The sequence below is a fragment of the Corylus avellana genome, chromosome 7 (genome assembly GCF_965113065.1).
Source record: "Corylus avellana chromosome 7, dhCorAvel1.hap1.2, whole genome shotgun sequence".
Classification (NCBI taxonomy): domain Eukaryota; kingdom Viridiplantae; phylum Streptophyta; class Magnoliopsida; order Fagales; family Betulaceae; genus Corylus; species Corylus avellana.
In genome coordinates, this window is record NC_142496.1 from 25,277,377 (window position 1) to 25,291,898 (window position 14,522).

At 34.9% G+C, this 14,522-nt stretch overlaps 1 protein-coding gene across 4 annotated transcripts; it reads right to left on the reverse strand.

Moving 5' to 3' along the window:
* TLP5 (tubby like protein 5) lies at positions 1–6,303 on the reverse strand. Of its 4 annotated transcripts, none has more exons than XM_088518171.1 (6): positions 6,172–6,303; positions 5,639–5,728; positions 4,483–4,947; positions 4,136–4,223; positions 2,420–2,552; positions 1–929 (listed from the first exon to the last, which is right to left on the reverse strand). In XM_088518171.1, exons 3-6 carry the CDS (start codon positions 4,828–4,830, stop codon positions 227–229), a joined length of 1,272 nt encoding a protein of 423 aa, XP_088374297.1. In that variant the 5' UTR covers positions 4,831–4,947; positions 5,639–5,728; positions 6,172–6,303; the 3' UTR covers positions 1–226. The 4 variants fall into 4 exon arrangements, with proteins under 4 accessions (XP_088374297.1, XP_088374300.1, XP_088374299.1 ...); XM_088518174.1 differs by having other exon boundaries at positions 6,199–6,289; XM_088518173.1 differs by lacking the exon at positions 6,172–6,303 and adding an exon at positions 5,882–6,142.
* Between the last annotated feature and the right edge of the window lie 8,219 nt (positions 6,304–14,522).

Genomic DNA, 14,522 nt, shown 5'->3' on the forward strand with positions numbered 1-14,522 from the left:
GACAGAAAATGGAACCATACAAAGCAAACTGAAAAGGATAAAACAAACGAAAAGGAAAAGAAGGGTCCGATGTGAACTAGTATTGTTCTTGTTGGAGGGCATTGAGTTTTACAAATGAATGCATACAACCACTCCATCCTATGAAACCCTAGAAAAGAGAAGAAAGAAGAAAAAAAAAAAAGATTATTAACTAGAATTTCTATTTCTCACCATAATTACTCGTCTTCTATTCACATGCCAACTTAGTGTCAAAGCTGCTCAAGCAAATGGCAAAAGCCTGAAATGCAGACAGAGGATATCGGTAATCCATGGTGAACATATCCTTGCCAACCTTACCAAACTGCAGAATTATCTTGTCATGATCAGATGGGGCTGGCTGTGATGGTGTTGGTGCACCAGCAGCAGGCTGTGTTGCAGCAATTAGCTGAAAGTTCTTCACAGAGGCAACAGTCACCCTCCCACGGAAGTTGAGGCACCAACACTGCAACTGCTCGTGCCATCTCGGTGCCTTGTTTCGGAGAACCAAGGGTCTCTCTTTTCCTTCTTCTTCATCACGGGACCCAATAATATCAGAGAACCTGGAGCTGCTAAACTCGGTTGAGTTATCAATTGATTTTGAAAAGGAAATACTTCGGAATGAGTCCTCAAGGGCACGAGGGAGGAGCTCAGGTTGGCCGGGAACAGTGCCACCTGGCTCAAGCGCTGCGGCAGGGATTGAGTGCATTGTGCACTGCATCCTGCGTGGGCCCCTAGTGCCTAGCACATTGAGCTCATATATGACCTGGGCAATGTTGTAGCTGCCAGTCGGGACCTTGGGAGAAACCTTTTTTGAGTAAAACCTACGGCTTCGGCCAGGAGGGGACAGCTGCCCATTATTGTAGGGAGGCTGTGTATCATAAATTATGAATTTTGTGCCCAGAAAATTTGACCTGAAACAAAGAACAGTATGCATTTAATAGAAGAGATTGATGCACACATTTGTACTATCAACCTGATCATAAGCTCGAAATTATAAAATGAAGCGTAAAAAGATGAATCTTCTTTGCCTAATATAGTAGGCCCTGGTGATAAGAAAAATTTAGGTGGAAACACACTCTTTTTGTCTTTTTGTCTTTTTGCCTAATATAGTCGTCCCTCCCGTCAAAATTCAGCATTAAATCAAACCGTTGATGAGTGAAATCCCCAAAATACTCCTAAGATGTTTATAAAATTACAAATATCTTGAATTTGGACAGGGTATTTTGGGCATTTCACTTCCTTCGTTAGGATTTAACACTGAATTTGGATGGAATGGTTAACATTGCAAACTTTTGAAAGATGTAACCCTAAATTGACATTTTTTAAAGTTTAAAGGTAGGATTGCAAAAGTGAAGAAAGATCGGGAGTGATAAGTGAAGTTTTTCCCAAAATTTCTAATAATCAAATATTCATTTGTATGAGACAAATATATACAAATTACTGTAATATACAGAAGCATATATGTATAATCTCGATAAGAAAAGAAGAAAAAAAAAACTCGAAAACATAAGTAATAAGCCATGGAAAGAATGGCTATGTTTGTTAACGAATTTTGGGGAGTGTTTTGTGTTTTTGGTTTGAAAAAAGCGTTTTGATGTGACACACAAGTGAATACACTTTTTAGAAGTGTATTATGGTGGGCTCCACATTTGAGATGGGTCCGAAGGAGCAAATGAAGCAAAAAGAAGTAAGGTGTTTTCTATAAAGTACACTGCTTATTTTGAGAAAACCTAAACATATACAGAACCTTATTAAAAAAAAAAAAAAAAAAAATTCTTCTAAAAAAAAGTGCCCGTGTGGCCACCCCTAAACGGCTACCCCAACTGTTTTTATTTTAATAAAAAAAACCATAGTGAGCTTCTATTCCAGTAAAAGTTAAGTTCTTATTTTGTCAAAATATTCTTATGACAAAGTAAGAATACAGTTTAAGAGAAGTATTTTATGTTTTGAATTGCCTGTTAATGTATTTGTTTTGAGCGGGTGTATACAGAAAACAGAAAACAAAATACAAAATACAAATACATAGACAAACATAGCCAATGTGTTTTAGTTGCTAATAAGACTAGTACTTTTGCTGGGCACTTATTTAATCAGTTACTTGCCCAGTAGATCTATCATGTCCAGGTGGAAACCCATGGAGGACCTCTGGAAGGGAGAAGAGGCAAGTGCATCCAAGAATCATCAAACACAGGTCTACCTCCCTCAAGTGTGTCCAAAGAGTTTAAGACAAGGGGAAATTTCCGACCTCTTTCCTATGTCCGCTGCCCATATAATTCTTTCCAATGTTGCATATTTTCTTAGTGCTTAACTTGAATATCTCTCTTCTACTTCACCCTTTTCTCCCAGTATAAGATATTTTAGGGAACCACACATAAGAATTCAGAATTTGAACAAGACCTACCTCAGTTTTCCAATGTAAGTGCTGTTTGATCTTGAAATGTTGTCTGCATCCATGGATATCACATACTCTGTGCAAGTTGTTCGTCGGGTCCGTTTTGCAGAGAGAAGAAATTTCCCATTCTCAACGAGCAAAGCTGCAGGGCCATAGATTGGTTAGGAGCACACACACAGATAAAAGGATAACCACTAATGGGAAATGGAATATGCTGATATATATTGGTCTGGCATACAATATAAGTATCATATCAAATTTGTAAACTACTTAGTTTTGAACAGCTAGAAGGATATTTATATCAACCCAGTAATATCAGAGGAAAAATTCGTCCTTCAGAATTAGAAAAGGTTGCCAGCATGCTACCCAAATAAAGATGCAATCACAGGGCATAGATGGCTGATATATGCACTAAACCTAATCAAATGTAGGAGACATTCAAATCAATGCCACACAAGAGCACTGCAGTCTGCACAGCCCATAGAAGATATGGCTGATAGAAATGCGCAGCTAAAAAGCCTTCAAGTTTTCATTAATCTAGGGTGGCTCATCATCTGACTATTCAGCAACCCATATGCAGGGGACCAGCAGGCAGTATATCCAATCCCACAGCCCTGTTTACTGGGCATCAACAGTTGATTTAACCAATACATACAGCAAGCTTTCTGGAGGACATATGGACAACTATTCATTCATCAAACAGATATTGTAAGGAATTGGATTAGAGTTCTCAAGTCACGACCCAAAATTCGTCACTCACCACAAATTAGACATTATGAAAATTGTCCTAAAGAGACATGAATCACCATGTCTTTGACAAACCAATTTTTTTTAAGGAACTGGTTTGAATTCATAACTCGTGAGCCAAAATTTTCTACTTGCCAAAACAGGACCAAACATTTACATAAGTGACACTGAACCTAAGTGGAATTTCAGGAAATTTAAAAGCCATGCAATGGTACCATATGACAATGAAAGTTCGAAATAGGCACTAGATGTCTACGGCATTTGATGTATGGTAAGGCTGGAACTCGCAACAAGTGAAAGAAGATAGCCATAGCTAGAGATGTCACATATATGGCTTTGCTTACAAATAAAGCCTACTAAATGACTATATTAAGTCATTGACATCATTGCCACAAGGCGACTCTCATTTATGGAAAGTTATAGATGGATACTGAAACATAACATTCATATCAGTACACCCATAGAACAAGCATGCATGTCAATCTAGCATTTCAAATACTTGGAGGAAGTCACTTCTATTTCCAACAAACATTTTGGTATCGTCATTACATAGAGGAGATTTTTACTTATTCACCAAGAATCATGTTTCCCAGTAATGCCACAAAAATATTTTGAAGCTCCCGGTTGTGGCATGAGTGAGAAGAGAAGGGTAATACTAATGCTGCAGAAATGAATTATCTGAGGCCATTAAAATGTATAAGCAGTATAATTCGATATTAATATCACACGCAAAAAGAAGGGCAATTCAAATAAGTTTTGCAAATGTTCTTAACAAATAAGGAAACCATATAAATGTGAGCTGCAGAACTCCTTCAATTTCATTGTAAAAAACTGTAAATTATGTTAAGGAAACAGAGAGCCATAGCATGTTAACAGCTGGCATCACTTTAAGATCCACAAAACAAGGCAGTTCACATAAACTTACTAAAAAAAAAAAAAAAAATTAGACGCAATCAAAGTGTTGGAAGATGAGCTTACCAGGGCTAAGACAAAGGTAAAGATGGTAAGTTAAATTTGATTTGTCCCTCTTAATGAAGCATTGAATGGATCCATCCCGAGGCCCCGGCTGTTAAACAAAAAATAAATAAAAATATGTTAGAACCTTGCAGTTGCCACCCCGCTATGATAGAAGATCTCTTATCTAAAATGAAGTAAATACAAGTCTTATGTGCTTACACTCAAACCAATTTTCCATATACTGCCCAGGAAAAAAGATACTAACTTTCCAGATATAGAAACCAAGTAACGACATTAAAAAAGGGATCTTCAAGCAATCATATCAATCTTTATTTCATAAGCAAGTTAACAGATCATGAAGATCTCACCTGCTTCAGGGAGACAGGGAAGGTGATCTTCCCAGAGAATTCAGGACCTTTGACAATTTCTTTGCACATTTCCCTCCATGTCCTGCAGACAGCAGCACATGCAACAACATGCTTCCGAGCGGGCCACGCACTCTCACTTGCCTCCAATCTTTTGATCACATCACGCAAAAGCTCAGGTGGGAGACTAGCCCAACGGCTGCTCTGGATTACTAAAGACTGATCATGCAACTCATGGACTGAGCTATGTGATTTCCCCCTGTGATGACCGGGCAGCCTCACCTCAAAACTCCGCCTTGATAAGCTTCCTAGTCCATCCCTTACATCACGAACTATACTTCGGAACGACATTTACTCCAACACAGTGATAGCCCCAGATTTTAATTTACTTCCAGTATGGGTGAATAAATATATTCCGCTTATGTTAAAGGGTGACCAGTGTCCACAAATCCTTAAGTTCAAGTACAACTGCAAATCAAATTTACTTATTCAAATTCCAATCACTATGCTTAATAACAAAGAAAAAAAAAAAAAAAAAAAAAAGACGACAGATAGGGAAAAGCACATAGCAAGAAAAGGAGATTCCCAGAAAAGAAGGCTCACATGGACCTAAAGCAGTCTAAAACACCAGACTTTTATCAGAAACATCTTTTGGCGGGTTTTAAACCCCATCCAAGCCATCATTAATTCAAACAAAATTTCCTATTTGGTACAATCGACTTAAATAAAGAATTTAGCAAAAAGAATTACGCTCACAAGGTAAAGCCAGATGCAAAATTTCCCTAACCAAAAAGCATCCACAAAATAAAAGTAGCATTTTCTAAACCATGTCCATAATTCTTAAATGCAAAACCTTCACATCAGCAAAGAGGTAAAAACGAGAGTACTTAATTTTTATTTTTTTTAAATGCAGGCTTAATATTTACAATTCAATAGCGTGTGAGAAGTCTATGCAGTTCTGGAAGGACACTGAATTAAATTGCTTCATATCCTCAGACCGGCGGTTTATTAGCATGACAAGGTCAGAAAAGCAACCTTATGGGGGAGAAATAAACAAAATAAAAAAAAGCACCAAAATTACAGTACGCATTTGCGACGTGCAATTAATTTGAGTAAAGTTCTACTACGTTATGAAAAAAAATAGATTAGATGAGCATGCCTTGAAACTGATCAAAGATCCGTTCCTTCACCCAAAGGCTCACAGAGATCGGTGAATAACATGCAAAGATCAAAGCTTTTAGGTACAATTCTGCATAAATACAAACTGTAATATTAGAAATGTGACCCAAAAAAATGCATCAAAGTTTTCCTAACTAAGCAGAAAACCAGAAATTTCAAAAAGACAAAAGGTAACAATAATTAAAATTTCAGTAAAAAAAAAAAATCCAACAATGTTATGTACCGAAAGTTGCACAATACGAACTGAAATATGATGCTTAAAGAACCTCGAAGGGGAAAAAAACGCGATTTTTCAGAATTATGGCATATCACTGAGAAGATTCACACTCATCATCAGCTGAGAAAAACCCATCAAAAGCTTTGAAATACCAGAACTTTAAGACCCTTTTGCGAGTTCTTTGCAAAACCATCCACCCATAAAGAAATAAACCCGAGTTCCAGAAACTTTCCGAAGAACCAAACAAAAAATCACAGAACCCAGAAAAGGTTTTGGAAAACCAGAGATTAACGTACCCAAAATGAAGATCACAGATAGCTCACCCTCTTCTTCTCTGTACTCAGACACGCTCACTCAGATGCTTCTCGCTTTTTACCACACACTCTCTCTCTCTCTCTCTCTCTCTCTCTCAGACTCGGACTTGAAACCTTTATTAAATCCAACTCACGAAACAGCATGAAAAAGCTGCTTAATTATTTTATTTCTTATAAGTAGTAGTTAATACCATATCATTATCTTTAAATTTTTGTTTAATATCCACTTGAGCCATAGACTTCCCATATCCTGAATTACTGTTTTACCCTTAACGGTTGACCCTTCCGTTTCTTTAACTTCCGTTACGGTAACCGACCGGCCGCGCGTTCTACTGTCTTAGATTGACCGTTTCGCATTTCGCGGGCGGCTCTTTTCTTTTTTTTCTTTTTCTTTTTCTTTTTTTTGTTTTTGTTTTATGTTTTGTCTTTTTTTTTTGTTTTTTTTTTTTGTTTTTTTTTTTTATATATACTATTTGGATGGTGAGAAATAAGGTTGTGACCAAACAGGCACCAACGGGAGCATCAAGGCCAAGCTAGCCAATCAAGCTTGCAAGACTTGCATGGAGCATCCAATTGCCTAATCCTCACTTGATCAATTGGACCCCCCTCTCAAAATTTCTATAATCTATAAAGAGTAATGTGTAAGAACTGTATTTTTATTCTTAAGCTTTTTTCGCAATATTGACTTAACAGTTCTAATTAATTTTTGAATCAATTATATATTATGAAATAATTTTTGGATAAAAATATAGTTTCTAACGTTTCTCATCCATAAGATAAACTTTGACATAGTTATAAAAGACGATCACGCTAATTATTGTTATTGTTTTAGGTAGTAGATGTTTCTTCTCGTTTGGGCAGTCAAAGGGTCTCCTGTAAATCTCACTGTTGTAGAAGCAAAAGCCACACACTTGACTGTAAAGGATCCCCACCTCTTCTTGGACTAGAACTCGGTGCCAATCATTTCCAATATTCAGCTCCAATTGCTTTCCATTCTAGATTGGAAAGTTGTGAAGATTTTCAGATGTTCGAATATAGGTGCACACCTTGTAGCTAGATGAGCCGCTTTCCATTTAGTATTCGAAAGCATTTTCATTTTTTCTCATTTTCTTTCTTATATCAGATTAAGGAACGACAAAGACCCTCATTTGTAATTCCCTACCCTCTTCTCCTTTATTTGAATAATAATAATAATAATAATAAAAGGAAAATCCAAACCCTTGATTATGCACTAATTTTCAATCATCCTTCGGCCCTCCATGATCACATCCAACCTCATATAACCCATCCACTAGCACCCAAGTCCCATAGAGTTGACACCTCTCTCCCACCTCCAAGCCTGTGCACTCACCCCTTTCCCACAAACTTCCCACTTCCTCCTAGACTAGACCTATGGCATTCTAAGCTTCTCTAGTGCTCTTAGATATTCTATCTTCCTATCACTCTTTGTGCATTTATAACCCTCCTAATTTACTCATCCTTCACCCGCTCATGACCCTTCCCTGACCCTTCCCTAACCCTTCAAGAATAGGATTATTTTAAAATGGAAAGAAATCATTTCATAATCAAAATTTCAAAATTTAATGTTCCTTTCTTTATCCCACCCTCTGTTAGACCTTTTGGTATTGCTCCTAAGAACTCTACTATCCCTACTCAGTCTCCTTTCCCCACATCCATGCCATACCCATTCCCCTTATTTTCCTACTTTCCAAGGTCACTTTCCCTGCTCAATCCCATACTGATTCCCTGTTGCCAACTTGCCATCTTGGCCCCTATCTTCTCTAGAGTTGACCCCTACTTTGCCATCCTAACCAAATTTAGATACTCTACAATTTTTTATTCAAAGGGTTATGAGAGGCCATCTGCTCGATTGCAAGAAGCAAGAAGAATTGTCTGGATTCTCAATTGTAAGAGATCCTAATTCAGCCCGACCAAATTTTATATTATTATACGATTTGATGATGTGGTAGTGAAAATCAATTATTTGATTTCCACTTGTAAAATAAAAGAGAAAAAAAAAAAAGAAAAATGATTAAATACCTTTTTAGTACATGTGTTTTAATAATTTTTTTTTTTTTTCACTTAAATTTCAATTTGTATCACACATGATACTTATGTTATTAATAAAAAAGGAATTACTACCTCCATCTATATTCCATAAAAAAAAAAAAAAACTAACTGATCGTCACCCCTTTTGGCCTAGGGGTGGTTTCGGCCGAGAGACTTCCAGCAGAGAGACTTCCATGGCCGAGAGACTCCGACCGATACGGGGATGGCCGAGAGACTTCCATGGCCCTTGGGAGTGGCTCGGCCACCCCTAACGGCCAAAAAGGGAATATATATATATATTTTAAGGGTTTGTTCAACTACCCTTTGACCGTCCGTAAGGGGTGGCGATCGGTTAGTTTTTTTGACGGAACATAAATAGAGATACTAATCTTGTTTTAATCAATAAATAAGTATTATTTGTGATACAAATTAAAGCCTAAGTGAAAAAAAAAATAAATAAATAAAGTCATTAAAACTTAGGTACTAAAACTGTATTTAACCAAAAAAAATTAAGGATAGATTCTCACTGTCATATCATTCTCATTATTTCACAATCGTATAACAGTATTCTAAATAACAATACTTTTAAAGAAAAAAAAATGGTTACATTGTTTACGGAACAAATGAGATTGTGGGAGGAGGCGTGAAAGGGTATGATTTGTTTGTTTAGTGGGAACGTGCGGTAGGTTCATGTGAGAAAAATTATGACACAGGCACGCTGTCATGATGGAACCAGTTAAAGCTATGGAATCCTGGAAATATCACCAAAATGTCTATATATATATATATATATATATATATATATATATATAGAGAGAGAGAGAGAGAGATATTGTCCATTAACCCCATTTTTGCGCAATGAGGAAGGCTATACATCCTAAATTTTATTTTCAAAAGTTATTTTTTCAAATGATGTGTCACCATCTCATGAGGTTTATTATTTTAGGAAGTGTGTCACCAACTTATAAGATGATGCCACATCATTTGGGAGTAATTTTTAAAAAGAAAGTCTTGGGATGTCTAGCATTTTCCTTTCGCAATGCATGCATGCCACATCACATGCCACGCGTTTGTAGCCACAGATGCCACTTGTCACAAGAGTAAGGGAAGAATTTAGAGGATCTAGATCCCCTTTCTATCTCTTGTGTTGCCCTGATTGCTTAAAATTCTGACAGTTCTATAGAAAGATCGAAGATTATAGGGCTCAATTGCTTGGGATAGTTTTTATTGTCTGAGTACGTGAGTCGTGCAATCTTTCGCTCTATAAAAATATTCAAATCGCTAGCAATTTGAGCACTTAACTAAGCCCAATTCCTTTGGTGGATAGAGTAGACGAATGTTGGTATGCAAAGAATTATTCACATAAAAAAAAGGGTCTAGAAAATTCATTAGAAAAAGTAGTGTTTTCTGAAGTTTGAAATTTTAGGATGGATTTTATTTTGCATAATATTGGTTAATTAACATAATAAAGCAAGATGAAGTCACATAATTTGTCTGAAATTGATGCATTGGTCACCTATATATATATACAAGGCGTGCATTGAAGTAGGTAGGTGACTTTTTAATTGCCTTTGGGGATATAGAAACGAAGAGTTAAAAAATGGGGGAGAAAAAGAGTAGTATTAGGAAAATTAATGGATCCCAGGGTTATTCCATTGCTTTTACATTCACGTGATGATATAGATCATGACATTGCACGTCTTTTTCTTAATTTATTTTATCATCTCTCTCATATTATAAACAAAGCTGAGCACAGGTTTTGACTATTTTTTATTTCTTTTTCACCTACTTGATGATCTTCAACTAATATTTAAAAAAGGCTTTTCCAAAAACTTATCTACCATCGTTTTGGTTCGGTTGATAAAACTTTGTAAATGGCATTTTTTGCTTTCTAATTGTAATACGACATAGAAATGAGAATAATTTTGAACATTTTGTGTTCAATCGAATTGTTTATTAATGCTTTCAATTTTTGTTTAAAAGCAAAAAAACTACACTAAAGTGGACGGGGAAAAATTTTACTGGGATCTCATTTTCATTTTAGAAAAACAGTCAAAAGCTTAGGAAAAAAGGGGGGGGGGGGGGGGGAATACATTTTACCCTCCTGAATTATCCACCTATTTGCACTTTTAACCCAAATATTTAAAAAGTGACACTTTACCCCCCAAACTTTCAAATTGTTACTATTCAACCATTCTGATTTTTTTTTTTCTCAAAATGCCTCCATCCCAAGTTCTAAAAAATAAAAATTGAAGAAAATAAAAATAAAAATTAACGGGTGGCTGGCCACCCCTTAATTTTTAATTTTTAATTTTTTTTTTATTAACTTGGGATGAGGGCATTTTTGAGGAAAAAAAAGAAGTCAAAATGGTCGAATTGTAATAATTTGAAAGTTTGGGGGGAGGGGGGTAAAGTGTCAATTTTTAAATATTTGGATTAAAAGTGAAAATGAGTGGATAGTTCAGGGTGTAAAGTGTATTTTCCCAAAAAAATAAAAAATAAAAAATTGAAAAACAAGTTAGAAAATGTTCCTTCCCAATTCCAATCATTTATTTTTATGATATTCTTCATCATTTATTTTTGGGAATTAACATCTCTTTTTCACAGTTTCCTTTTTTCTTCACCTTCCCGGAATAACTTTCAAATCTAACAAAGTAAAAGATAAAAAAGAAAACACCTTCCATGAATGGATATATATATTTGTTGGACATAATTTTCCATCATCATTTTCACGTAACCTTCATGCTCATGCCATCCACATCTGGAAACCTTTTATATCTCGTGGTTCTCATGATCATGTAAAGCCAAGCACCATAATTTTCCAATTGTTAGAAAACATGGATCAACGAGGATGTTGTCAATAGAAAGAGATGAATATAAATTATTATTATTATTATTATTATTATTATTATTATTATTGATGAATGTAAGTTTGTGTGATTTTGGAACATAAGTTCCAAATTAACATCATGTTGCCTACATAATTACTTGCCTACACGAACAAGCTAGACTTGTCATTTGCTTTCACATAATTACTGTCCTACACCAAAATAATAACATTTTGACATTCAACTTTCCAACAACATAAAACCTAACAATTTTAACATTTTAATAAGGTTCATGTAATTACTTATAAATAATTAAATTGACCATAATTGTGAGGACAAAATGATAATTTTCTTTTAACCTATCAAATAATAAGGGAACCATGGTACTTGTAAGAGAAATGCTACGGTTCCTCTAATTCTAATTACAAATTTCAAGTCTGAAAATCAAACATTAATTGAAAATGCTTTACATTAATTATCAATCTTTTTTCTTTTTGTTCTATATTTAAGAAGAATTAATAAACTCTCTTTGATACGTGGGTGTTGAAAGTGTTTCCAAGATCTTTTCTACTTTGATGGCAGAAATAGGGATGGAAATGGGGTGGGCGGTGTAGGCTATGAAAAAAAATAATTAAGAGAGCCTATTGATCCTTACCCATTAAAATTTTTGGCCCTTAACCCTTACCCATACTAAAGCCTGGCTCCGTCCCTAGACAATAACAGATGGAAAAGGTTTTCACAACAAATATGTGACGAATTTCTAGCTTTACCCTTCCCACATATCAATACAATTCAATGGTGATTGGTGAGAGAATGTTTTTGAGTGTTAAAGTTTTCGAGCCTTGAGACACTTTAGACCAGCCAATGAAGCATTAGATGCTTCATTTGTTCTTGTCTCCATCTTTCGTGCTTAATTATGAGACAACTATAATATTCATTAATTTATGGGGTCCGGAGAGGTTAATGAAGTATCACACATGGCATAATTTAATTGGAATATTATGAGTTTTGTTCTCCAAGTAACTATAGTACCATTATTTGATTTACAATTAACGTATCTTAGTTTTAAGTGACACGTAACACTGTTTAACTTGTCTGCCCATATCATATTAAATTGCAATATAAATACGTGTCAATTAATGTATAATTGATTATTGTTGACTACTCTTGGTAGCTAGTACCTAATAATTGGGAATAATATTATATTCATTTAAATTTTTTAAATAACATGACAAGTGTTTATATATTTATCATATAATAATATAGAGGAAAATCCATTTTATTCTTTGAACTATCTACTCATTTGCACTTTTAATTTAAATGTTTAAAAAGTGACACTTTACCCCTTCTCTCCCCCCCACCCAAAAAAAAAACTTTCAAATTATTGCAATTCGACCATTCTAACTTTTTTTTTTCCCAAAATGCCCTCATCCCAAGTTAAAAAATAAATAAAAAATAAAAATTAAGTGGTGGCCGGTCTGGGTTGGCCGGCCACCCCTTAATTTTTTAATTTTAATTTTTTTAACTTGAGATTGGGATATTTTGGGAAAAAAAAAATTAGAATGGTCGAATTGCAACAATTTGAAAATTTTGGGAAATAAAGTGTCACTTTTTAAATATTGGGGTTAAAAGTACAAATAGATGGATAGATCAGGGAGGTAAAATATATTTTTCCCAATAATATATATACAATTAAATTTATAAAATCCAATTAGCACACAACTTATTGTTGTACACGGATTGTTGCCATGAAAATTGTGGCTTCTTTGAGGTGTAGATTGTAATCTGGAAAATTAAAATAAAAAAGATGTAGATTATGGATCAGTGTCGGTGGGGAGCTAAAATAATTAATCTGATTTTTTTTTCTCAATATTTTATCCATATATTATATTCCATGCTTATTGCTTAACATGTAATTAAAGAACATGTGGATATAAGCCTCTCTGATTATTACGCGAAGTTTCTAATTAATTTAGACCTACTGGCCTTGGGTCAACTAAATGAGTTGTTGAAGCGTGTATTCATTAACTTAAACCCTCATTTCGTATATAATACTTGAGATGGGGGGCAACTATTTGAATTCAAATTTTTTTTTGTCCAAAAAAGAAGGCATACGGTTATAATAGGAAAATTGTAAGAGGGGCGGGCTCGATCTCCTCCCCGAGCATGAAAGTCCTTTGGTCCGTGTTCGAGTAGGACTCTTCTACTCGAGAGGAAAGAGAATAAGAAGATAAGAGAAATGATGTCAACTGTAGGAAATCTCTGTTCCACCGAACTTAATTACCTATATGAGATTGGATAAACCAAAATAAAAAATCACATAATATATAGTTTGTAAAGCCAATTATAATAAGGTTGGCATGACTCTCGTTAGACGTGTTGTTACATAAGCACAATTAATTTCATAATAAAAAACTAACAAGACTTGTACAATAGCAAGGATCCAGAGGAACACAGATGGGAAATTAATTATTGTTTTGTTTTTTTTTTTTTTTTTTTCTAATCAAAGATGGGAAATTGGTGTTTGAAAGCAAAAAGATGCCTTGAGTTAGTAAAAAGTGACATGTTACATCAAACGAGTAGGGTGAATTGAAGCAATTGAGGTAAAAGAAGTAGTGTAGAAAGTAAAAGAAAAAAAAGGTTGAAAGTGTTTTTTATTTTTTATTTTATTTCTATATCTGAGATAGCGAAGAAAATCAGGACGGGTCAAAGCGGATCTTTCCCGCTCTTGATAAGTTGAAATAGTGTGGTTAATTGAGCACAAATTTCCCATTTATCTAGTAAGCATGGGATTCTTGCCTTTGAAAGGAGATCTTAGCTTTCTGACCTTCCAAATGATATATAGTAGATGGGGGTAGTTGTCAATGATTAACATTGAGAGCACACCGTTTGGTAAAAATCATTGGGTTCCGTTTGTTAAAATTCTCAAACCCAACAAGATTGTTTGTGTTTTGTTTTGTTTTGTTTTGTTTGTCTTTTGTTTGTCTTTTTTCTTTTTTTCATGTGGAACAACAAGGTTGTTGATTTATGTGTAGAGTACTTCAACTGTTGCCAATTTCGGGCCATGTAGGTCCATCCACGTAGAAGTTTTTCCACCTTCATCACTTTACAAGAGCATGTTGACAAGCACTAGGGATGGTTGGATGGAGACCCTGGCTAGCAATCTAGAGTTCAGTACCATTTTTCGTATGACTTGATTTAGGATAACCCGTTTTGGATCTGACTTAGGTGCTGTAAAAAAAAAAAGTTACAGCATCTATGCGGTAGTTTTTTAAGGGTTTGGATTCAATTTTTTTTTTCTTTTTTTTTTGGGGTCACTTTTTTCTCTCTTTCTCATAGAATATTCAAGGAGTTTGTGAAAGTAGATGCACTTTGTCTAGTGATGAAAGTAATTAGTAGACATTATGAAAGTTTATGACTCTCTTAATTGAGATTTTATCATTCATTGTTTAATTG

Coding starts and splice junctions, on each gene's coding strand:
- TLP5 (XM_059597194.2), bottom strand. CDS start 4,830: ATGTCGTTCCGAAGTATAGTTCGTGATGTAAGGGATGGACTAGGAAGC. Junction 4,224..4,482: donor TCCCTGTCTCCCTGAAGCAG/GTGAGATCTTCA, acceptor TTTGTTTAACAG/CCGGGGCCTCGGGATGGATC. Junction 930..2,419: donor ACTTACATTGGAAAACTGAG/GTAGGTCTTGTT, acceptor TCTTTGTTTCAG/GTCAAATTTTCTGGGCACAA.